Below are 27,032 nucleotides of genomic sequence, written 5' to 3' on the forward strand. Positions count from 1 at the left end.
GTTACTTTTTCAAACTTACATAGTCTATCTCATCATTAAATAATTCATAAAATGAACAAATATAATTCTTTATTCAATATTTATGCACTTACTTACTTAAATGGTCTTCCCTAAAAATATGTGTACAAAAAAAGTGATTCGGATAAAAGGAGCATCATATTTTATAAAAAAAAGTTCCCAAAAATAGCTCAATAGCTATCAAGAGTACTAATATAAAAATATCCAATAAATTCGTAGAGGATTCAGAAACTAAAATTGACCAAAAAAAAGCTTGCAATGCCCAACAATACTATAAATCTAAAAATTGTTTTTTTCTTGTTCCTTCCATCCCCATTTGTGCTCATTTTGTGCTTGTCTTAGAACCTCTAATAATCATGTCTCCCCATTTAAGTGTTCAATGATTAAACATATCACAGTCTTAATTGGTACGAAGGGGAAAGTAATCCGAAGAGCCAATCCAAAACTATTTTAAAATGTTAAAGTTTATTTTAATGATCCAAAACCGTGTTCTAAAACCCAATTAATTATTCATGATAACTAATTGTATTTTGAGCCTAATTCTTTGAGAAAGCCCAATAGTTAATCATTCATTGATAATTAATTGTTTTATTGAAATAAATAGATAAATATTTTAAAGTTAAAATTGAATTTTATCCCGTGAAATCGAATTTTCGGATACAAAAGATAAAATAAAATTATTTAAAACGCATTTTACAAAAACGTTGTCAAGACGTGTCAAAGGTAAGGCGGTGCGCCTGGCACACCATAGTTAATCATTCATTGATAATTAATTGTTTTATTGAAATAAATAGATAAATATTTCAAAGTTAAAATTGAATTTTATCCCGTGAAATCGAATTTTCAAATACAAAAGATAAAATAAAATTATTTAAAACGCATTTTACAAAAAAGTTGTCAAGACGTGTCAAAGGTAAGGCGGTGCGCCTGGCACACCACGTGCCCCCAGTACACAAGACAAGCCACGTCATGCGCACCAATGCGCATCTGACACGTGGCCCTGTGCTTGCGCCTGGCGCACTGCTCTATGTGTGCAATCTACTTTGTTTCCATCTTTTTCAATGTTATCCTATAAATACACTACGGTTTTCCGAATCAAAACAATCTTCAACATTTCGACTTTCAGACTTTCGAAATTTCACGAACACTTACGAATTCTCTCTAACATTTTCATACTTTTCAACACAAAAACACATACAACAGACATATACATACATATGCATGCGTTTCGATCTTCAAGTTTCACGATTGCTGTCCCGAAGGTTGCCAATCTCTCAGACCCAAGTCACAGTATAATCCTGAGTGTCCTTGAATAAATTTATAATTTTTATATTGAAATTACTCACTATTTATTTATTGATGTAGATCTTAAATATGAAAAATGTTCTTTTTGTACATTCTAACCTTTTTCTTTCTTTTAATTTATTATTCATACCTATGCATGTTATATGATTGTCTTGTTTATGCATTCATCACCTCACTTGTTGTTATAGCTAATAAAGACATAAAAAACTGTTCTAATATTAATTAGATAATTTGAACCTGTTAGGTTCCCTGTAATATTGATTTATTAATAACATGCTACTAAAAAATAGTCTTTTATCTGTTTCACGATCCAACCTAGAGTAATTATTTTTAGGGTGTGAAAATATTTTTTGGTTATTATTTTACATAAAACTTGACATGAATCGATATTAGGTAGATGCCATCAATAGGCGAATATGGTTCCTGACCGTGTTCGTACCCTTACCGCTGAACTTAATATTTGGTACATTGATCATGCATGGAGTCAAGACGGAAAAATCTACATCGTATGAGTCCCTAATTTATTCCCATTATTTTTCATATCAAAGTAGGTTTATGAGTCTTTCTTTAAAGACTTGTTCGCTACTTATTCTATTTTGAAACATTTTTAATACAAAACCCTTTTTTTGGAGTCAAATACGCGCTCATCCCGCGTAGGCAAAATAAAAACACGCCTACAAGTATGAAGGAGAAATTTGTGGTTTGTATGCTGAAATCAAACAATTGAATATGGGTAAGCATAAAATGGTTGTCAACGTGCCAAATGATTCACTGATTTCAATACTCAAGTTTGATCTAGAAAAAATCAAAAAGGATTTCAAAGCTATGGATGAGAAAAATGCTTTCCTAATAAGAGTTCTTGAATATGTAGACAAAATATTATTTGCAAGGAATACCTTGAACCATCTTACCTCCCTGAAAGGTAACAATTGTTAGATGGTCTTGGTTATTCAAGAACGAGAACCAGGAGCAATCAAACCCTTGGGGAACCACTGGATCGAGGATTTAAAAAGGTAAGTATGTTCTTGCAAAGTACATGCATGTGTGTTATCACAATGGTATTAATGGACATAAGAATTTTGATTGTCTAGCTAGGAACAAAAGATTTGAAAGAAACAACAAACATGTTAAGCAAGTTTGAGTGAGACACTAGTGAAAAATAGACCATCCGATCAAAATCGGGCTTACTGATCCGGTTTTGGTTCGGTTTGGGTGGGATCGCATTAGTTCACAATGATTAACTGATCTGGTCCTAAACCAGATCATTAATCATTTACCGTTCCACTGTTGACCCGAAATCGGAGCAGTTGACCACCCTAAAAACCAAAAATATATTTTATTTTTTTTTGCATATTTTCATTATTAATCGATACCAAATTACTTGGTGCATGAAATTAATGTTTTTTTCCTTTAGTTTGTTCACCTACCTCATACCCAAAGCAAACCAGGGGTACACTTTGTCCTTTACACACTTACCAAAATTCATATGTATGTACAAAATACTTTACGATCATAAAACATAATCTAATAATAGTATAATATAACAAAACTATAATATTTACATGTTTTTGTACAAACGACACATGATTACCACTCACATGAACTGATGAACATCAAGAAAGATTCAATTGTCTAAAGAAGTCTATATGAAATTACCTCCCGGTTTTCAGAGTCTTCAACCCAATCAGGTTTGTCGAATGCGAAAATCCCTCTATGGTTTGAAGCAGGCCCCTTGTTGTTGGTTTGCCAAACTAGCCCACTCTTTAAAGCATTACGGTTTTCGATAGTCTTACTCTGATTATTCTGTAATACCCTCCAGAAAGATAAGGTACAACTTAGTGTTCTTGTGTATGTCGATGATCTCATTATTTTAGGAAATGATTCCACTGTTCTTCTTAAATTTAAGACATATTTGAGTTCTTGCTTTCATATGAAAGATGGAAGAGAAGGGAGAGAAAGAAAGGGTGGCGCGAGAAACTAGACAATATAATGGAGGTGAGGAGAGAGGTTATAGTGTTGTACATCTATTGGGTTATAGGGGGATTAAAAATAAAAAAAGAGGAAATAGGCCAAATTCCTTAGCTACAATATATTTCAAGGTTTTGTCACCCTTAACACTATTACTTTCAACAGTAACTCAACTTCCTACTTTTGAAAGGTTAAGGGAAATTTATCATCTATCATTGTTTAACTCGCTAAAATTGTTACCTTGAATAGTTTTCTAGTGGATATTCTTGTGAAATGGGTCTCACCCCGGTTTATTATCCTTGTAGCTCAAACCTTGAGCTCACTTATCCAAATTAATATGAAAAATGTGATTTTTTTTTTCGTGAAAAATCTGAAAATATGTTGGAGCTCACACTTCCCATTCAAATGCGATTCCGAATTGGGGGAAATTTTGGACTGTTAAAGATGTTAAAATGGTACAAATTAAGATTAAAAATTCTTAGCGTTTGATTTTACGGTTATTTCACCAAATATCTCTGACAAAAAAAATTATTCACCAATTACCCTCACTTCTTTCAAAATTCACCAGATACGTCTGACCTTTTAAAAAAATTGATCAGATACCCCTAACCTTTAAAAAATTACCCAAAATGCACTTTTGACTAACGGACGGTATTGCTCCGTGAACTGACGAGTGTGATGGAGGGGGAGGGGGAGGCGCGAAGGAGGGAGAGGGAGGGGGAAGTGCGAGGGAGGTCGAGGGGAGGGAGGTTGTCGGGGAGGGGGGGTCTGCGTGGGGGTTGATGGGTTAGGGGATGGACAGAGGGTTAGAGTTAATTAGGTAGACTTAGGGTTAATTAGGTTGACTTAGGGCTAATTAGGTTTACTTAGGACAAACTTGTAAACAAACGCCAACGGAGAACTAACGTCCGTCAACAAAAGGGTATCTGGTGAAGTTTTTTAAGTTCAGGGTTATTTGGTGAATTTTGAAAAAAGTGGGGATATTTGGTGAATAAATTTTTTTGTTAGGGGTTTTTGGGTGAAATAACTCTTGATTTTAATTAGTTAAATTAAGGATAAATTAATGCAATAATTTTTTTTATGAGCTCTCTAATTGCATATGACGACATTGAATTTCTGTTAGTTATCATAATAACTTGAAACTGATTCACCTTATGTTCATCATGAAGTTTATAGCTTTTTCGAATTATTTAATTTGTTAAGCACAAACTATATGACATATTGTTTGCTTCAATATGAGTTTGAAGACAATATTGACTGTTGTTTATACAGGGACATCATGTCACAAGACCAGAACTTACACACTCAAAAGACAAAAGTGCTTGTGGCAAGACTAGAAGCATGGACTAATGGAAATCCAGGGTGAAGATTCATGTCTTGCAAGCAGTGAGAACATGGAATAATAGAAAGGGGTGTGGACGTGTGGTTACTTCTGAGGCTTTGATGTCTTCACGTGTAAGGTTGGTCAGGTTAGATTGAAGATGGTGGGAGAATGAAAAAAGGGGTGAAAATGTGAAATACTCCCTCCGTACTCTATTAATTTACCCCTTTTTTTGAGACACATTTGTCGAGATACAAATTTGAACCTTAATATCTCTAATTTTCGATAAGCAAAAATTACAAAAAGTTGATATGTGGATAATACACATTGAGACGAATCCAACAAGATCTCACATGACTATATTTTTCCTTAAATACAAATCACAAGAGATAGTCAAAGTCACGTATATGAATAGTGTCAAAAGTCAAAAGGGGTAAACTAATAAAAGACGGAGGGAGTAATAGTTAAGAAAGGCTATAAGGACAAAATCAAGGAGAGATGATAAAGAAATGGAGTACACAAAACAATTCCAGCAATTAAGCCCCATTTTACTAAAAACAATTCACGCAAAAATGATTCAAGGTGTTATTAGTGAGTTACCTTAAACAACATAAGGTGGTAAAATTTAAAGGTTAAAGTTTACTTGGTAATATTCAAAATGCGATAAAAATAAAAAAGCACATTGAGCAAAACTCATACGTCATTTTAATATCTCATTTTATTCCTTGCAAGTTAACTTAAAACACTTTAACTTTGTATTAACTTTTGCACTATTCATATATTAATTTTGAATGAAAATTTTTGGACTAAATTTTATAAGAAAAAATTCAACACTTCATACAAATTATTCTTAGATTTATTAGTTAGTTAACAACTTTTTAAAGTACATACCTATAGATTACTTCAAATAATATAATTAAAGGTTTAAATTTCTTACCGTTATATTGAAACTAAATAGAGTAGCAGGTGATATCCTAGTGCTATTGGCATCACCTCCAATCCCAGAGGTCAAAGGATCGAGTCTGACCCCTTGCAAGAAGAGATCCCCAATTTCCCCCATTCCTTACAAGGGACTTCATCTTACCTTTTTATATATATATATATATATATATATGGAAACTGAATAAGTAATTAAGTAAAATTCAGTAGTCTTTAAATTTCTAGTTGTTAAAGGCCTTAGCTATAACCAGTGGCGGTCCTATTAAGGGTTCTCGGTGGCCCAGGCCCCACAAAAAATAAAATCAATTTCTTTTTATTTGTTTACGTCAAACAGGTTCCATCTAGTTAAAACTGATATATGCGCTACTATAACATGTTATGCAACTTGCTCTAGTGGTTAATACTCTAACAATTTATTGAATGTGGTATGCCTGATGCAGGTTCGAATCCTTAAGACTAATTCTAGCTTTTTTTTAGAGCAGGAGGTTAGAATTGAACACAAAGATGTGCAAGGGAAGGTTTCTTCTTCAGGTGCGACTGATAAGCGGAATCATGATGGCCTAGCTAGCATAGAGGACACAGGACCAAAAGAATGTTCAAATATAAAGGGTGATAAGGCTCTAAACGAGATAAAGAAAAAGGTGAAAGGAGAGAATGAAGTTAAGAAATCTAATCTGGCGGAGCCCAAGTATCGGTTTGCTAACCGACGAAGGTCGGGCTCCATGATGTCCATTTCGTAGAAAGATTATAAACTGCTATCTACGGGAAAATCTTTTCTTTGCTTGAAGTTGGGCTATTTGATGACTGCAAGAGTAGTGATGGGTACAAAAGAAGGTATAAAGTGCAAGGATGTATGTCAAGAAGAGACTATGGTTGCATCTTCCGATTCTGGTCAACCAAATCACATTGGTATAATAGGAGATACCATTATGGACTTGGAAGATCAAATGACACGGAGTGTAACTCAGATTCCCGTTGAGTCACCAAAGGGAGATGAGTCCAAAGAGAAAGCAGAAGATAATGAAGCTAAAAAAAGTGTTAAAGATAACAAGTATCATAAGGACACACTCATGTCTGAGGTTGGATCATTTTCCAGTCTGTCATGAGGTTCAAGTGGGAAGAGAAGGTTTTCTCCTACAGGGCTACAGCAAGAAGAATGAAGACAGTGAGAAGTGGTTTAAGGAAGATATGCACTAAAGGTAAGGACATTTCTTATTCAATATCTAATTGTTCCTCTGAATGCAGGTTGAGCTTTGGTAGGAAAAGAAAAGATCGGATACCCCCTTCCTCATGTTTCTGCAACCCTCCAAGCAAAAGGCGCCACTGTATTACTGGTTTTGGATCGAATAATAGTTATGCTAATATTGGTTCTCTTTGTCAGGTTTGTAGTGCTTCTAATAATGTAGCTCGTGAGATGATGTATGTTGGTAGTCAGGGTAAGGGTGCCCATGAACTGGCAACTGTTGTCAGCGGAATGTCTGGGTCCTTTAGCTTCTCCTAAGGTTTTCTTTGTATGTTTGTTCTTGTTGTCAAAAAAAAAAAAAAAAAAAAAACTAACTTTTTTTTCTTGTTTTTTTTTTCTCTATCTGCTTGGTGTTCTTGTTTGTTTAGTTTATCTTGTTTTCTTTCTTCTATATCTGCTTGGTGGCCTTGTTTTTTTTTTTTTTTTTTTTTTTTTTTACTTTTTACTTCATGTTCTTTCTCTTTTCTATTTAACATTTTTTTATTTTTCGTTTTGGATCTTCATTTCATTATTTTGAATAATATCCATCTCTCTTAATTTTAGCTCTATTTTTAGCCTTTTATTTTTGTAATATAATAATTAATTCTCGTTTCGTTTTAAATAAATGTAACAATTTGACTTTCTACACTATTATATATTAAGTTGACCAAGATTTATATACAAAAACTTAAAAATAAATGTTATTATGTACATTTTTTGGATTTGTCTCTATATACATTTACTAAATTTATAACAATTGATATAAACTTTAGTAATAGATAATTGAAGATATTAAAGGAAAAATGTTGCATGTTGATGAGTGTCAAAGTTAATCTTTTGAATTTACTAAATGGAGATAGTATTGAAAGAGCGTTGTAATGAAGGTATATCTAATAAATGACTCGAATAATATAAAGTTTGATTTTGTTATCGTCAAAACTCAACTTCTCATTTGTGTAGTATCATCATTGTCTATTTGCTTGGTTTAGTTAGGACCCCCTAAATTTAAAATCCTAAATTCGTCCCTGGCTACAACCAGCATCCTTAGAAGGTTTCGGGAACTTAATTTGGACCTTCAAGTTGTAAATTGCTTGACCTGGTCGGTCCTAAATGTACCTTAAAATACCGCAAGTGTACGGGTCAATTAAAGTAAATATAGAGTAAGCAAGATATCGTTTCCTACAAGGAGGTATATAGTCAACTACCAAATTAAGAAATTCTAATATTATTTAGACGATTCGGGTAACGTGCGTAGTGAAAATAACTAAGCTAAAATAATATAAACTACTATTAATTCTAACACTAATAATGGGTAAGAATCAAATATGAGAGATAGTTCCAGGACTTAGATTTCGCCAATTACTTTCTACAATGAAATTAAACTAATTGCTGGATTAAAGACTATTGTATTGCAATGATCGAATTTCCTAATTTATATTATCTCCTCTTCCAAGGTAGAAAACGTATAGTTATAATAACTTTACGCCTACTTCCGTGGTCGTAAACATTACCATAAATTCATTACGGACAAGAAATTCATGTAAACAATCACCCCAAGTGTATAACTATTCCTAAAATTATACTATCTGACGTTTGATAATTCCACGAACTAATATTGAAAGTTCACTCCCGCTACTAATCCAATACCTTAAACATATAATCAACTGGCCAAATCAATTATACGAAATCAAACCAAAATTATCAAATTGCAAATGAAATAAATAAACCCAAACAACTAATTCAATTCATTGATGAAATTTAAATGACTACATCTAGCCCTAGAACAAAGAAATTTAACTAGACATAAAAACTAAATCAAGCAAACCAATTGAAACTAAAAATCTGAAATTAAACATAATGATTAAACATAAACTAACTAAGAGAGAAGAGAAATAAACTCCAATTTGACAGAACATATGAACGCTTCGTGCTCTCGCTGATGCGTTTTTCCTCTGTTGTGCGTCTCTCATTGTTCTGTTATGAAGCTGTTGCCCGTCTCTTTTTGTTTTTAGTCTTAGGTTTATTTTGCTGCGTGATGGGTTTCAATGATGCTGCTACTCCCTCAATGCTGCGTGGGTTTTTTTCTTTCTCGGCCCAGCACCCTTTCTTTTTCCTTTTTTGTTTTAGTAATTCTCCAAACAAGTATACGAGACAAATGATCTGCTACAGGATTCTCAGAACCTTTCCTATCCTTAATTTCACAATCAAATTCTTGCAAATGCAAAATCCACCTAAGTAGTCTAGGCTTAGCATCTTTTTTATTAAGAAGATGTCTTATGGCAGCATGATCACTATAAACAATAACATGAGAACCAATCAAATATGATCTAAACTTTTCAAAAGCAAAGACAATAGCAAGAAACTCTTTTTCGGTCACTGTATAATTAAGTTGTGCCTCATTTAAAGTGTGGCTAGCATAATATATTACATGAGGTTTCTTATCAACTCGCTGTCCTAACAGAACACCTAACTTTTCAGGGACCACGTTTTACGTGGACCAATAACCAACCAGGTGATGATTTAATCTTGGAACGACTCGACCGAGCCTATGCTACTCAATCATGGCTGGATAAGTTTCCGGCGGCCCTAGTCAGACATCTACCATTCACTACTTCGGATCATGGGCCCATTTTGCTCCAAACCTCCCCTCCCATTTTGGATCGATATCGGCCATACCAAATTGAAACTTGGTGTATCCACTTCCCGGAAATCAAGCTACTGCTCTCTGATATTTGGCGGCTGCATATCCATGGGTCCCCAAAGTATGTTCTTTCCCGTAAGCTCGATCTCCTTCGTCGGAAAATAAAAATTTGGTGCCTTGACAAACGGCTATTCTGGGGGATAAATTGGAAAAATATAATGGTTCAGTTAGAAAAAGTTGGCAAGGATATTTCCACTTTATCACAGAGTGCTGTGGCCCAGGCCCAGTGCAGCCGGCTCATGCGGGATGCTGCTTTGGCTGCGACATACTGGCAGCAGCGGACTCGTGATGCTCATCATAAATTTGGGGATGTGCCTTCCACGTTACTTTTCAATCGGTTAAAGAGGAGACAAACTCACAACCGCCTGTATATGCTTCGCGATGCAGATAATACCTGGGTGGATACGCCCACACAAATTGATAGACTGATTCTCCAACATTTCCAGCAGCTTTACACTCCTACCCCAATTGAGACCGAAGGTCAAACCGACACGATCGAGTTGATTGACCTAGCTTTGCGAGACCTCGACCTTCCGACCTTAACACCTATGGCCTCGGAGAGCCTGTTGCGGCCTTTCGATAGCTCTGAAATCCAACAAGATTTATTTGCCATGGCTAGCCACAAATCTCCAGGTTTAGACGGGTTTCCGGTGGAATTTTTCAAGACACATTGGACGACGGTGGGAGACCTTGTTATCCAGGCAGTTGCTTCGTTCCTTTCTACTAGGAATATTCTTCAGGAATGGAATAGATCACTTCTTGTGCTTATTCCGAAAATTGCGGCTCCTGAAGAGGTAAATCACCTCCGACCCATTAGCCTATGTAATGTTATTTATAAGTGTGTAGCGAAGTGCTTGGTTAACCGTATGCAACCTCTGTTACCTCACCTTATTGATGATTACCAAAATGCATTTGTCCCTGGACGACAAATGGGGGATAACATCCTTATTTCTCATGAACTCCTCCATGTCATTAATAAGCAACGGACTGGTAACTGGCATCTTGTGGCCTTTAAACTTGACATGAACAAAGCTTATGACAGGGTCAGTTGGCTGTTTATTCTGAAAGTTCTTACCGCTTATGGGTTCCCGGCTTTCTGGGTTCGTCTCATTCACCAATGTATCACTACTGTTTCTTATTGTATCATGATTAATGGGGTTGCTTCAGAGACCTTTACCCCGAAGTGTGAGCTCCGCCAGGGGGATCCTTTATCCTCTTACCTGTTCCTTTTTTGTATGGATGTTTTCTCCAGAATGACCTCGTTGATAGTGGAGCTTCGGCAGCTCCAGGGTATCTCCACACGACGAGGTGGTCCTACTATCTCTCACTTATTTTTTGCAGATGACGCTATGTTCTTCTTTAAAGCCTCCTCTGCTGCTTGCTCTAATCTTAAAGGGATTATTGATCGCTTCTGTGTCATGTCTGGGCAAATGATAAACCTCCAGAAATCCTTTGTGAAATTCAGCCCTAATGTTCCGACCCCAAAATAAGTGGAACTCAAAACACTTCTCCGTATGGATGCAAAGGAATCTATCGGTACCTATCTCGGGGTCTATGTTGACATTCAAGGGCCAAAAGTCCAGCACTTTACTCCACTATTGGATTCCATTGCATCGAAAATCACGGGTTGGCAACATCGCACTATTTCGCAGCCAGCGAAGTTGATCATTATCAATTTCATCTTGGTAGCGACAGTAATGCATCATCATAGTGTATTCCCTTTACCGGGTACTGTTGTGAATAAAATTGATAGTATGTTGATTCGGTTTTTTTGGCTTAACGCACAATCTCAAGGGATTCATTGGAGGAAGAAAGAGATCCTCCACCGGCCCCGGGGCTGTGGAGGACTGGGCATTCGCAGTATTGGTACCTTCAATGAGGCTCTCCTCATGCGTCGAGTCTGGCGTTTTCACCATCACCCGCAGTTGTTAATCTCGAAGCTTTACAACATTCGTCAGTCTCCGGGTCAGTCATTCATGTTCCCGAGTAGGAGTAGCTCGTGAGGTTCGAGGGGTCTGCGGCGTGCAACCATAAGTTTTCAGAATGCGTGTATATGGAAAATTGGTAATGGTCAGCAAGTCAGTGTTCTGAAGGATCGATGGTTAAAGGACCATGTACCGATTTTTAAGGATCAAGTTCCTCTGCGGCAAGCTGCCACCCTTCGTGTTAATGATCTTATCATTGGACCCACAGAGGGCTGGAATACGGTAAAGGTCCATCAACTTTTTCAACCGGTAACTGCTAGGTGTATTCTGGGATTAGAACTTCCGAACCAGTCTCCTCAGCCAGATTTCCTCTATTAGTCGCTGACCAAGTCTGGTGTTTACTCGACTAAAATAGGTTATGCCTATCTTCTTCAACAACAGCAAAATGACATCTATAACATGACAACTCCTAATCAGAGGCGGTTCCTCCGAACCCTCTGGAGCTTGAACATCATGCCCAAATGGAAACTCTTCATTTGGAAACTATGGCATAATGGTCTAGCCACGACTGCCAATCTCTTTAGGCGTGGGATTGGAGACACTGATATGTGTCCCATCTGCATGTATGATACGGAAACGTTAATGCATCTCTTCTGTCACTGTCCGCTTGCCTCTACTGCCTGGGCTCGGCGCTTTGGTCAGAGTTTTGCGAGTACGAATTTGGCACCTTCTTTTTGGGATTGGCTCACCCGCGCAGTGTTGGATTTTCAGGACAAGGAAGGCCTCGAGATCCCCGGATTGATTCAATTTGTTGGGATTCTCTGGGCTATCTGGATCACTCGCAACCATCAGGTATTCCGTCAGCGTAGAGCCACATTGGAAGGGTTGTAGGTACAGATCACTTTAGCCACTAAACAGCATAGGGTCTATTCTGGCCTGAGTTCCGTCGTTCGTCCCATCGTGACGGTGCACCATGAGGGGCCACCGGGTTTTTTGTTTGTTGATTTGGGTCCTGCTTCGGGTGGGGAAACCTCATACCACCATTCGTATTGATGGATCCTGGGACGCACGTACCAGCCTTGGATCGAGTGCTTGGGTTGCAGATCCTGTTGCGGGTGGAGACTACTACCTGTAAGGCAAGCGTGTGTTTGCCCACTCAGCCCTCCAGACTGAAATTCTTGCATGTCATTTGGCTTTATCGTGGGCCATTACCCGTGGTTTAACCCACATTCTGCTCCTGACGGATTCCACACTGTTGATTCAGCTCCTTCAATCGGTTACCGCTAGGGACATCTCGGTTTTGCATCTACTCAGGGAGATTGGGGCAATGGGTGCTACCTTTAGGTGGTGTAGAATCCTGAAGGTCAGTCGTCGTGCGGTTTCCCCGGCTCATGATCTAGCACAAGCTGTTAGGGCTACTCCTCACCCGGTTGCTTTCTTGTAATTTGTTTTTGCAAGTTAACTTGATGTCCAAAAAAAAAAAAAAAAAAAAAAAAAAGAAGACTCCATCATTTAGTGAGCTTCTTTTCCTTTACTAATTCATGTTGCTGTTGTGTTAATTTCTTTCCCTTTTCTTTTGTAAATTATACCTACAACACACATATATATAGTAATAGATCAATGGCTCTAAAATATAGTATTCACAAAGAGAGTCAATTTCATATATTAATCAACTTTGTTACCAAAATAGTTTAATTCTTCCAATGTCAAAATATAAGATAAAATGTATCATAAGTCTCGTATTTTAACCCAAAAGTGATAATAGAAGTGAATAAAATATACGTAAAATAGATACTTATCATGACCCTGCCAAAAAAAAAAAGAGTTGTAAATTGCTTGATATTTTGTGACAATATCACTCTTAGGGTCTCTTCGCATAAAACAGCTGAATTGAACTGAACTGAACTGAAATAAAATGAAATAAATAGTGATATGTAAAAGTAAAAGTATTGTCCAGAGTTGAACTGAACTAAAAATAAGCTGGGGAGAACAGGTCTTTACTAGCTAAAATAAAAGTATTATTTTCATTAGTGTTCGATCTTTGAAGCTGACATATCCTCTCACTATACATGAAGAGCCACTTGCTTTCCTATATAAAGGGATTAGCATCTATGTTTTGGTCCATATCAAATTTTAGAGAAAGAGCATAATATGTGATAAAGTATCAGAAATTTAACGAACCCCATAAAATACTTGTCCTAGATGTCGTCTCTAGTGAAAATAAAAACAAGGATCACTTGCCAATAAGAACAAATTGAAATTTGAGGGACCACGAAATCTTTTCACTTTATATATCAAACAGAATATAGAGGACCATATCTTAATATCAATAAGGTCAAGAGAGCTTCATCGTGAGAATCATGTGGATTTCGAACACTAAATGCTGATTCATTTCGGTGCCAATTTTCAAACTTTTAGCTTCTTTATTAAAATTTTGAACACTATAGTGTGTTCTTATATCTTTTAACGATCCATTTGTTACTCGTTAATGGTAATAGACATTAAATTTAAGTGTAGTGTTAAGCGGAAAACACACATAAGATCTCCATAGTGAGACAATTCGAACATTCAAGTTTGTGCTTTTTCCTCCATATATAAGCAATTTCTCGTCTAACTTTATGTATTTTTTTCAAGTGGAAGCAATTTTCATTACCACGCATTATTACCTACAAGGTGGTATTAGATGAAAATGAAAATATAAGAAAAATAGACACTTTAGTATAAATTAGCATTAACATGATAATCAATCACCATCATTTATAACTAACAACCAAACGACCAATTAAGGGCCCGCTCGTTACCGTTTTTTGTTTTCAGTTTTTTTTGAAAACTAAAAACCAAAAACAGGAAACCAGAAGAAGTGGTTTTCACTTTTTAGTTGTCAGTTTTCAAAATCATCATGTTCCCAATACATTTGATTAATTTTTTATTCATTATAGGATATATATCATATGACCTTGAAAATCAAAAAACCAAAAAACACAAAACCACAGTAACACCGAACGGGCCCTAAGGTTTTAATCTTTGGTTTACAGATTGTATAATTCATATGATCAAGTTGAGTAATAAACCTTCTAATAGCCACACATATATTTAATTTTTTAGGAAACTAACAACAAAATGTCATAAACCACTTGTTCAAGTTTTAATATGTGAAGCTCTTAGGGTTACATTAGGGGTATGTACTGGTCCATGGCCGGATCCAGATTGGTTGGATCGGTGGACGGCAATTTGTATATTGTTATCCAGTTCCCATTCGGACCAGATATTTTTCTGTCCGGTTTTACTGGTTGGATCGAAATCTGTACTTTAAAAATAAAATACGTTTGCTTAAAATTTAAGCATAATTATAAATTAGAATTTAATAATTATAAAGACAATGATCCTAAGAATAATAAAGGTTAGGTTTTCAACTTTATAACTTTTAGACTTTCTTTAACCAGTGAACTTTTTTTAACCAAGAAAAAAAAAACAGAAACTCCGGTCCATTAGTATTGACCGGAAACCCAAAATCTCATTTTTTCTACCTCTATATATAAACGCTTAATACATTTCCAAGATTAAATAGTATTATAGGAATTTAGGGTATATAATAACGAGTAAATCAATGTAATTAATACTTACTTATTACTTAATATTTTCGTATTTAACTTCTTATATGCAGTCTTGATATAATTTTTCTTTATGTAGTGCTAGTGTCAAATTCAATTTCGTATTTAACTTCTTGGTGATGGTGTTGAGGGGTGGGTGGTTTTAGTCGAAATTGGGAAGTTATTGTTGTAGCTGCTATTGTGGCTAGGTGTAGAACCAACTGGGATGCTTCTATGGCCGAATTGGCGGCAGCAAGCTTAGTCTTCTCACCGCCAACAAGTTAGGTTATCGAGTATTCAACCTAATGCTTTGGGATTTGTTAAGTGTGTTCAAAGGAATACTAAAGGAAGTGGCTTTGTTTATCAAAAAAAAAAAAACATATGATGGCCTGATCTTGCAAGATATTTAAAATACTAGTTCTCTTGTGAAATAAAGGGAACAAAAAGAATATAGAGTGAAAGATAGTAGAGAAGTGATTGCTTTCTTTCCATTGTTGTATATTGCTACCTATGGCAATGTCATATTTATACTACAAGAAATATACAAGTCAATATATGTACATTACCCTATTATATAGATCTAGGAAAAAACTTGCCATACATTAAATATATGGCATTCACTTTTTGACTTCATAACAGTACTCCCCCTTAAATGCCCATAATATTTAATAGGATATTAGTTGTCTCGTTAAGAACCTTGTTAGCAAAAACCCAATGCGAAAAGTCCATAACTAGGAAAAAGAGTACAATTACTATGTATCTTTATATTCTTAAAATTAACTGTCTCATAAAAAACCTTGTCAAGAAAAAATCTGGTGGGATAAAAACCTGATCGCAAGGAAAAAAAAGTGTAGTGCATATAAATGATATAATACTCCCCCTGAATCTAGCATATATCGCGAAGATGACACATTCCAATTTTTGAACTAATTATTCAAATTTCTTCGCTGAAAGGGGTTTGGTAAATAAATGTGCAAGATTCTCACATGATTGGATCTGTTGGATGTTTATCGTCCCTTCCTTTTGGAGGTCATGAGTGAAGAAGAGCTTTGGTGATAAATGTTTTGTTGTGTCTCCTTTGATGTATCCTTCGCTTACTTGGGTGATACATGCAGTATTGTCTTCATAGATGATAGTTTGATTTAATGTTATTGTTTCCATTCCACACTCTTCTTGGATATATATTCTGGATCATTGACCTTATCCATACACATTTTCATCCAGCTTCATAAAGAGCAATTGGTTCTGCATGACATGATGATGTAGCAGTCAAGGTCTGCTTCGTGGATTTCCAAGATAATGCAATACCTCCATAAGTAAACAAATATTCGGATGGAGACTTAGCCTTTTGTTGGTTTGATAGGTACCGAACATCTACATATAAGTGACACATTTGGTTTCGACTGATACAATAATCCAAGGTCTTGTGTTACTAGAAGACAACGTAATAAGTGTCTGACTCCATTCAAATATCTCTTTGTTGGTGCATTACTACTGTATCTAGCTAACAAGTTTACTGAAAAAGCTATATCAGGTCGAGTATTATTAGCCAAGTACATTAAGTCACCAATGCACTTAATAATGGTACTTCAGGACAAAGAATTTCTTCGTTTTCTTCTCGTGGTCTGAATGGATCATCTTTCACATTCATGGAACATACTATCATTGGAGAACTTATTGGGTGGCCTTGTCCATGAAAAAAAGTTTCGGAATTTTTTATGTATAGTTTGATTGATGGACAAAAGATCACATTTCTTAAATGTTCCATTTGCAGGCTAAGGCAAAATTTTATCCTCCCGAGATCTTTCATCTAATTTTTTCAACAATTACTTTGCAGTCACTTCAAGTTCTCTAAGAGTTCCAATAATATTCAAATCATCGAGATAGACATCAATGATGGCAAATCCTTATTTAGATCGCTTAATGAATACACGGGGACTTATTTGATTATTTTTTAATACTCCTTTCAATAGGTATTCACTAAGACGATTATACCACATTCTTCTAGATTGTCTTAACCCATAGAGTGACCTTTTCAATTTTATTGAAAACATCTCTTTAGGCATGTGATTTTCTGGTAGTTTTTGTCCATCGAGAACTTTCATATAAATATTTGTGTCAAGTGAGCCCATACAAATATGCGGTCACTACATCCATCAACCTCATTTGCAATCCTTTCGAAAATAATAAACTTACCAGATTTCGTAGTATAGTTGCATCAACTACTGGAGAATATGTCTCATATAATCATCCCTGGCATTTGCAAGAAACCTTAGGCTACTAGCCTAGCCTTATATCTAGTAACCTCATTTTTCTCATTTCGTTGTCTCACAAATACTAATTTATACCTAACTGGTTTTATACCTTTTGGTATTTTGGTTATTTGTCCGAAAACTTCACATTTTTCAAGTAAATTCAATTATGCTTGAATTGCTTCTTTCCGTTTTGGCCAATCTTTTCTGCGCCGACATTCATCTACTGTATTTGGTTCTATATCATTATCCTCGTATGTCATTTCAACCACTAAGGAGTAAACAAATATTTCATTCAAGACATCTTTTCGATTCCATTGTTTCTTTGTGGAAACATAATTAATTGAAGTTTCATTATTGTCTATGCTTTCTTGTTCCTTTTCTTCTGGAACATGCTTATCTTTATTTTTGTTTTCATCATGAATTTCATCATTGATATATGTGAATTCATTTTCAGTGAACTTATTGTCACTAGGAATTTCAATCTCTGCCAGGGCATTCTCAGTAGGTACATGTGACTTTGTCACTTTTTTAGTATATGTGAATTCATCTGGCAATTTGTTTGCAATACTTTGCAAATGAACAAAATTAAACTATTTGAACATTTGCCAACACCAAGAAGAAATCAGATTCACAAAATAGAAAAGAAGGCACGCACCAAATGAATAACAATAGCAGCAGCAACACCGCGGCGGAGGAGATTAGAGGAGGCGAGCAACAACCACGAAGACCCTTGCGAACCCTAAACCCTTGGGAACATCCAACCCTTCCTCGCGAGCCCTCCTTAGCTAACCAAAATTCTTGCGAACAGAAAAGATGATGATGCAATATTGCCGGCGAAGAAGGATGAGAGGAGAAAGATGATATGGTGAGTAGTGGTGGTGTAAAGATTTGTGAAAGGATGGAAACCGTAGCCATCGAGAATAAGAGCGACGGCTGAGAGAGAAAGATAACTATGAGTTTTGCTCACATTGTTGCGTGTCAATTCATTTAAAAGTGTCCCGGCCCACCTATAATTTATTATAAAGGGTTGCGGTTGGCCCAAAATCGCAACCCTTAGTTATTAAAGGGTTGCGTTTTTGGGCCAAAAACAACCCTTCACTATTAAGGGATGCGGTTAGCCCGAAAACCACAGCTCTTAATTACTAAATAGTTGCGGTTTTGGGCCAACTGCAACCCTTCACTATTAAGGGCTACATTTTGCAATGAACCGAAGCCCTTGCGTTTTTTCCTCTAGTTGTTCCAGTCATTGGGCCTTTAAATTCATTTGAGCGTCCACCGTCCATTCTAAAAACTTTTACCCACATAAGTCTAGTATGTTAAATTGTCTTTTCACTAGATCTCCCAATTTTGACTACAAACATGTAAATATTTGAAAATAGTAAATGATGATAGATCATATATATTATCTCCCTCTGATTTATATCATTATAATTATGCATAAACAATACAAATAATTAAAATACTAAAATAGAGTATAACATTAATTAAGAAAAAAATAAAATTGCCAAAACTGAAAAAAACGAGTGAAAAAAAATTCCTAAATGCACTTTAAAGAAAAAAAAATGATATTCATGTGCATTTTTCGTCATTCTTCCGAGGAGATAAATTTTTTTTGTCTCCTGCTTATGTATTAGGATATATATCAATAGTGTCATGAGTAGGAAAAAGAAACTGGCTATAAGGAATAAGTAGAGCCTTATTTTCCTAAAGTCCTCGAAAGAAGAAGATGAGGGTGGAAGAAGTTTGTCGCCGGCGTGGAACATGGTGGCCTAAAGATTAACAAAGAATTTTTTTTTTTTATGAGTTTAGATAAAAATTGGAAGAAGATAAGGGATGTGCGGTGAAAATAGGGATGGATAATCCGCTTTTTATAGAAGGTTAGTTATCCCGGCCCTGACTTTGCAATTCATCTACAGTTAAAAATATACAAAGTATAAGATTTAAAGATCTCCTAATTGGAAAAGATATATTAGAGCAATTTATATGTACTAAATTGGTCTACTATTATGTATGTTGGTAAAATGGTGATATAATATATGTAACTATAAATGCGAAAAAAATAAACGATTTAGAGACATATATATATCATAGTGTTCTAAATGCTTGTTTTCAACATACGTATAACATTACTTGCACATATAAGAGATAATAATTTTATCACTTCACTAATCCATCCATATAGGCAGCAAGTTCAAAAAAAAAAATTAGTTTGTCCATAAAAAAAATATATATAGTTGGTTCAAGAGCAAAAAAAAAAAAAAAATGTCCTTACACTCCATGAAGGTGGCGTTATGCCGTTATTATCAAATTATTTATTTTTTGGGTTAGTGGTACAGGGACGTTTACTACTAGTTGCTTCTTGTTCATCCCTATCTCTTTTATTACTTGGTGGGGGTTGATTTTTTCAGTTGGTTATATAGGAGGGTTATTATTGGTGTTGGGAACATGGGTTTGTGGGTTTTCTCCAGTATGGGTATTTGTACCGTTCTTCAGGTTATTGGATCGGGGCTGTCTTACAGTATCCCTTGTTGGGTTGGTAGTGAATGACACATTGTTTCGCTCTATCCAAAAACAAACGCCAGAGATAGATACATTGTGTAAGACAATGTTAATCTCGTTACTTTGTTGATCCATATTCAGATAATAAAGGGTAGGGGTTAGATAAAAAAAATTAGAACTTGAGGCAAAATGGATCTAAAGCTTTTTGAAGATACCTTTACTTTTTTCCGGTAACAAACTCGTGTTGATAACGTGTTGTAAAATAAAAGGAACAGAAAGATTATAGAGTGAAAGATTGTAGAGAAGTGATTGCTCTTTTCCATTGTTGTATATTGCTACTTATGGCAAATGCCATATTTATACTACAAGAAGTATACTACAAGTCCATATATGTATATCACCCTAGTATATAGGTTTATGGAAAAACTTGTCACAAGTTAAATGCATGGCATTCACTTTTTGACTTCATAACAGACTCGTTTTTTTTCTTATTTCTCTATTACTCCCCCCGTCCCATAATATAGTGCTTATTTCGTTTTCACACGGTCTCCAAGACATAACTTTGACCTGTAATATCTTTAATTCCGTATTAATAAAAAAAAAGTTGATATTATGAAACTACACATTGAGACGAATCTAACAAGATCCCACATGAATATGTTTTTTTATATATACAAACGAGAATATTCGGTCAAAGATTTTAAAGTTTGACCCACCAAAAATGAAGTAGGTAAGTTCATGTTAAGAGTGCGGGGAATATCATTGTTCTTATGGTTAGAATTGCTTCCTCTATAGGTAGCGAGTGTATCTTTGTTGATAATTTTCCGCAAATAGTTTTATTGGTGGCGGAACTCGACTTATTACACTTCTCTCTCGGTGTACTTCAACAAAAAAAAAAAAAAAGATTTTTTTTTCTTTAGAGGGTCACAAGGGCAAGAAATGAAAATTGATCCCAAGATTTCTAGGAATTAGGCGGGAAGCTCAAATCAACTAAGCCATCCTTCACTCTCAAAAAAAGAAATAGTATGTTGTTAATATTATAAACTTAGTTTACTTTATATATTTGGGGTTTTTTTGTCAGAAAATACCTAACAAAATACAAGTTTTGTAGTGAAAGACCTAATAAATTTTTTTTTTCTAAAAAGACCTATTAAAATACTTCCGATTGTTAATAACAACCATTTTATGAATTTCAGTCCAAACACCAAATTCCGGAGTTGGGTTTTTTTAACTCCAATTGATTCTTCAATTCTTTTTTTTTGTCTTACAACTCAGTGCTCTAAGCTCATCTGTAGTCGACGCCGAAATTTGATGTTTTGCCTAAAATTCATAAAATGGTTGTTATTAACAACCGTAAGTATTTTAATAGGTCTTTTTAGGCAAAAAAAGTTTATTAGTTCGTTTTCTATAAAACTTTTGTTTTATTAGGTTACTATTTGACAAATAAACCCTATTTATTATGTTGATATTATATAAAGTTAGTACACATAATATACTTTAGTTTACAAAAAGTGGATCAAAATTGTTTCCATGGAAACTCATAAAGAGTACATGCTTTTGGAACAGATCAAAAATCTTAAATCAAATAAAGGATGAAACGAAGATAGCTTGCAAGTTGGAAAAACCCTACAAGTGATGTATAGAGCATTACAAATTCTAAAGAGTGAAAAGTCATTAACTTTCATTAATCAGCCGCCAGCCCACCAAGGACCCTTCATTAGCTAGATTTGATTGGTGGGTATGTCAAAGCTGGGGTCAGGGTGGTTGCTTACTCTACTATTAAAGAAAAAGAAGCTTTGATGGAATCCTTGCCAGCAGCATATGATATTATGATGTTATGAACCTTCTTTGTAGCTTCCACTTTACCTCTTCAGGTCCTTTTCTCCTATATATTGTACTCAATATATTGATTACATACACTTCTTAGAATTATTGGTCAATTAAGTGGAGATCCACTTATCATTTAGTCTTAGTCAAAGTAAAGCATGTTTACGCTTAATCTTCCGCTAATACCGGTATTTGTCGAGGGATTATAGCCTTAATGCACAGCAATTTGAATAATTAAAAAAGACAATTAGATTGATTAGATTAATGGAGACAATTAACCAACAAACCTACTATTTACAATTAGATTACTCCCTATGAGTAATGTTTACTTAAGAGCCCACTAATCTACCACTAGAGATCAACTCAAGAGACAAATGTTCCTAATAAGTTGGCACCAACTAGTTGTTGGCATCCCATACTTTGAATTTCTCTCCTACCCTATTCCTGAAATCATGATGTTTGCCCACTACAATGGCCTAAACATTGTTGCAATGTACAAAAGTTCGAGTGAAAAGAGATTTTGTTGAGATCTTTTAAGAGTAGGATCTGACCAACCCGAAATTGCAAAATGATCTAGACTTAAAGAGGCCACCAAATAAGAACCTAGATTGAGTCTCTTGCGCCACTTTCTGTTTCCTTTCTTTCGATCCGTTTCCCTTCACTTTTAGTATCGTTTGCCCGATAACTTGCCTAATCGAGTCAATGGTTTTGGCATCCACATTGTATCCCGAAGCATCACGCACATAGAAGATGTTAACGGCTTTGCCACCTCTTGTTGTGACTTCTGCTTGGGTGACTGTGAGGCTGTTCTCTCGGAAAATTCGAGTCACATCGGATAGTAGTCCAGCCCTGTCAGTTGTGCACAGTTCTAGCTTTAATCCCTGAAATATTTTATTGCATAGGAGGACCATATATTAGTATTACTACTAATGTTAATAATATACGTTGCAGTGTTGGACCATAAAATTAAATTTTTGTATACCTCAGAAACTCTCCTCTTGATAGCAGCTTCAAGGCATTGGATGACCCTTTGCCTTTCTGCCTCTGATTTAACAGGGGATCCATCAACATGTCGAATGTAATATTCCTGTCATAAAACGATATAATCAGATGTAATTCATCAATGGCATTTTGGCAACTTTTGTGAGACTAACTTCCGTGAATACCATCTACCTTCAAAAAAACATGTGAAATCATCAAGAAGAGGGTAAGACTGTAGATACCTGATAAGCTTCAGATCCTTCAGCATCCACACTCCCATGGAAAACAACATATTGCATATCAGTCAATGTACAAACTGTATCAAAGAGAAGTTTTGGCCTGTCCTTGCAACGAACACTGACTACCGAGTAATCTTTGTCGTACCAATTGACAACACTTACATTCGGCCTTTGCCTTTCATCTTCATCCTCCTCGTCACCAATTTGCTCATAGTCCCTATCATCAAACATCATCTGATGAAGTCTTCTTTCAGCATGTATAGCGACATGAGTATTAACCTCGGTCTTAGCTTCCTTAGATTGACTACTTCCTAGCACATTGCACAGGAGTTCCTTGATCCTCGAAAGCCTTTCTTCGTCAGTAATTGCATAACCAGTTCCCTGATCGGTTATCTGCATCACGGCTGCAGCTCGAGTGTTGTGAGTCCATATTTCAGCACTCACCACATTGCATTTCAGGTGAGTGAGTACAGCAGTTAGCTCAGAGAGAAGTCCTGGCCTATCTCTTCCAATTAACTCAATTGCTGTGTGCTCTGTCGACGAAAGAACGTCCACAGATCTTCCAAAACACGAGGAATCAGGACCTAAAGACTGATCACCACAACAACATCAGGTTAATATATGAAGAGAATCAGAAAAATAACCACCACTTAGCTCAAGTATGTATACCTTTTGAATGTAATCAAGGATTTCTTCATCAGTTATCTTGTTCCCATCTTGATCAATCACATTAAAAACTGGTTTTTGAAAATGGCAAGCAAACATGTTAATTATAAACATCATCATTAATCCAGACTTCAAACACATAACAAGTCAAAAAAAAAAAAAAAAACACATACCATCCATGAACCATCCACCATCAGATGAAATATAAGCTTTGGTAATCACAAGATTAAGATCAGTAAGAATTTGAACAACTTCAAGAAGTATTCCATGTCTGTTTGCACTATCCACCTACATCAAAATAATAATATGAGAACTATAATGTTATGTACCAAAAGTGGTAAGTCAAGAGAAAAAAGACACAAAAGAGAAATTACCTGTATGACTGTTGCATTCTTGCAACTTTCATTATCAATCACCACCCTGAGAAATAAATGACCAAAAATAAATATAAGAATTTCAAAAGGAAAAAAGAAAAATAAAATGGAATAATATTTTGGAGGAAGAGAGAGAGAATAGATATACCTAGGAGGGTTCATTCTTCTGATGAGTTTCTCATATTCATCATCCATGTCTTGTGAAAAGCTCATATTGGGCTCTGAAAGAACACAAAAGAATAACAACCCACCAATCAAATAAATTGAGAAAATCCCAAAAATAAATAAAAAGGAAAAATAATACCAATTTATACTAGGAATAATTCATAGAGAAATAGTACCATGATTTACCAATCAAACAAAAGTCACAAAACAAGAATCAAAATGGAAGGAAATGACCAATCATCAAAAGAAAGAAAATACATGAAGGAATGTCAGGAATCATTTTACCTTATTTCACTCTCATTTTCTCTCTCTTCTTCCATTAAAAATTTAATGAAGGTAAAATCCTAAAATAAATTCATGAAAAAGATTGTAAATTTTCTAGTTAAATCTTCTCTTTTGGTGTTGTGGGGTTTTTTGTGGGACAGGCCATAGATATAAACTCCAAGCACAAATACCATAGAAGAATCCAGATTCACTGAATCTCACTCCCAATCAAAAAAATTCACAGAAACCCAAAAAATCCTAATTTCTTTTCTTCAACACAACACCAAAACCAATGGAAATCTTACAACAATATAGTAAAACTTTGCTATGATTATATTATAACCTCAGATCCTAAAATAAAAATACTACATTTTCAAACAAAAAAAAAAAAAAAATTGGGTCAATAAATATAGGAATTATAAGAAGAATTAATGAAATTGGAGACCTACCCATTAAAATTAAGAAGGAATTCTGATCTGGGTTACTCGAGTTTTGTTGTTTTGATTCTGAATTTGTGAGTAAGGAGGTGGGGAGTGAGGTGAAAATAGCAATAGTATATATAATAAAATGAAAATGAAAGAAAAATCAAAGTTTTCCGACACGAATCTCCACAAACTGCATCTTCTGTAGCGCCATAACACCAGAAAACACTCCTCCTTTTCTCTTTCTTTCTCTCTCCTTTTTTTTTTTTCTTTTTTTTTTTGATTTTCTCTCTCCTCTGTCTAGGTAATGCTCTGTTTTTCTACAGGGGTTTTTATTAGCTACTCCCCTGTTCCTTCAAAAATATATAATGAATCTCGGTTAAAAAAGAAAGTTTCTTGAAAAGAGAATAAAAAAAACAAAAGGAAAAAGAGAAGAAAAAAAGGGGGGAATCAAGCGCACTTTAGTTGATACTAAAGCGGTTGGGTCAGAGAGCGTACGGGTTGTGGCTAAAATGAGCTGAAGTGAATAAGGGTAAATAGTAGTAGTAGTACTGTAGGAGTGTGGTAGGAATAAAATGGACACGTGTATTGGAATTAGTGGATGATAATCTCCAAGGTTTGGGGGTTTAAGGGGAAGAAATTTCTCTATCCTAGTTGGGTGTAGGTTGTAACGGTTGTCACTGAGAAAGTGAGAAGTACTAAGGAGCTGTCAAATACTCGTACTCGTTTTATTTAATTTCAGCTAACCCTTTGGTAGCCATCAAAGATAAAAAGAACACTATTCAGGTAAAAAAAAATACATTCTCACGTACCCGATTCGAATTCCTTTTTTAGGATTTGGATTTCAAAATTCCAAACCCGTTGTATTCGAATTGGATATGGGTCCTCTTATCAGATTATGGATCTAGATCTAACCTTGGATTCAAGACTCGGATCCGCATATCCGTTTTATTTAAAACAAGCAGCCTGTCGCAAAGGACATTTGAGTTCTCGTAAGTCCAAATAACTTTCATTTCATTCACGCCTAACCCTAACTTCTTCCATCATCACGTCTCCTCACTCCCCAGCTCTCCTTCTCTGATTCTCTGCCATCCACTAATGGCCATCGCACCTTTTCCGGCCACCATTAGGAGTTAAACTCACACACCACCAGCAAAACCCTACTACACTCGAATTAACAGCCCCTCACTTTCACTTTACTTCTCTCTCTCCTCCCTCATTATTTCTCTCTATCGCATAATCGTCCACCGCCAGCAGCCACAGCGTCGACAACCACCAGCTTATCTCTCGAAGCTCGCAATCCTTTCTCTCTCTCGCTGCTCGCCATCTTTATTCTCTCAATTTTCTCCCTCCTCAATTCGAAGCTTGGCGAAGGAGACGCAACAGTAGCCATATCGAACGAGCACCAGTTAGAAGCTTCAAATGCACAGATGATTCAAGCGAGGATTTGTCTTCCATATCTCTGGTTATATTCTGATCAATTCGTATCTCTGCTTGAATTATCTTGGTTGTTATTTGTTATTGAATTTTATTTTTATTTTAATATTTACTTTTCATTTTTTCAGTATGCTTGTATTGCTTTAATGAGTTATTGGTATGATATTTCAGATATCCTGCCTTGAAGACGGATATATCGAATCGCATATCCGCAAAATTCTCATGTTCCGGCTATTTTCGAATATCCCAAAACGAAATTTTTTGATCTGTACCCGAAATATCCAAAATCTAAAAAATCGAATAAGATATCCGAAAAACAGGATCGGATATTTATGAATACCTCTAGTTGAATGGGAAAGATCTGGGTTGGACCGGAAGCCATAGGATCCACAGTATCTGGATCTAGGTCCTTTTTTCAGACTAGTTGGATTCGACCGGTCGGATTTGGATCCAACGTCTAAAAACGAATCTGAACCCGGTCCAGATCCTATCCGTTGACATCTCTAGTTATGGAGTTCATTAATCATACATTATATTGTACCATATGCATGGTACATTCAATACTAATTTTTTCTTATTTGAAACTTTCCAATTTTAGTATATTTTGCTCATTTGGATGTTTTTAAATAAATAATGAGCAAAAATAGTATTGGGCTTACCATGCTCAAGATACACCCGTATGTATACTAAACTTTTTAGTGTTGCCTTAGATTCTGTTTGCAAGAGGCAATTGTCTCATTCTTATATGTCATTGTCGAATTAGATGTAACCATTGAGTATAACACTAATTCCAGCCATCTTTCCTATATCAAACACTCGATATTAAGTGATTATCTTGCAGTAATGATGCTGATTTAGGTTCAGAATTTTGGATTTCCTATCCTTTTATCTCTCTTATCTCCTCGAAAATTGTA

General features: G+C 35.5%; 1 protein-coding gene across 2 annotated transcripts; it reads right to left on the reverse strand.

Moving 5' to 3' along the window:
- Positions 1-21,795: 21,795 nt before the first annotated feature.
- LOC104896128 (hypothetical protein) lies at positions 21,796-25,112 on the reverse strand. Of its 2 annotated transcripts, none has more exons than XM_010682831.4 (8): positions 24,709-25,112; positions 23,979-24,051; positions 23,831-23,876; positions 23,630-23,744; positions 23,460-23,527; positions 22,794-23,381; positions 22,553-22,657; positions 21,796-22,451 (listed from the first exon to the last, which is right to left on the reverse strand). In XM_010682831.4, exons 1-8 carry the CDS (start codon positions 24,710-24,712, stop codon positions 22,104-22,106), a joined length of 1,347 nt encoding a protein of 448 aa, XP_010681133.2. In that variant the 5' UTR covers positions 24,713-25,112; the 3' UTR covers positions 21,796-22,103. The 2 variants fall into 2 exon arrangements, with proteins under 2 accessions (XP_010681133.2, XP_048503601.1); XM_048647644.2 differs by lacking the exon at positions 24,709-25,112 and adding an exon at positions 24,281-24,685.
- Positions 25,113-27,032: the final 1,920 nt, after the last annotated feature.

This window comes from Beta vulgaris, chromosome 6 (assembly GCF_026745355.1).
Source record: "Beta vulgaris subsp. vulgaris cultivar EL10 chromosome 6, EL10.2, whole genome shotgun sequence".
Taxonomy (NCBI): domain Eukaryota; kingdom Viridiplantae; phylum Streptophyta; class Magnoliopsida; order Caryophyllales; family Amaranthaceae; genus Beta; species Beta vulgaris.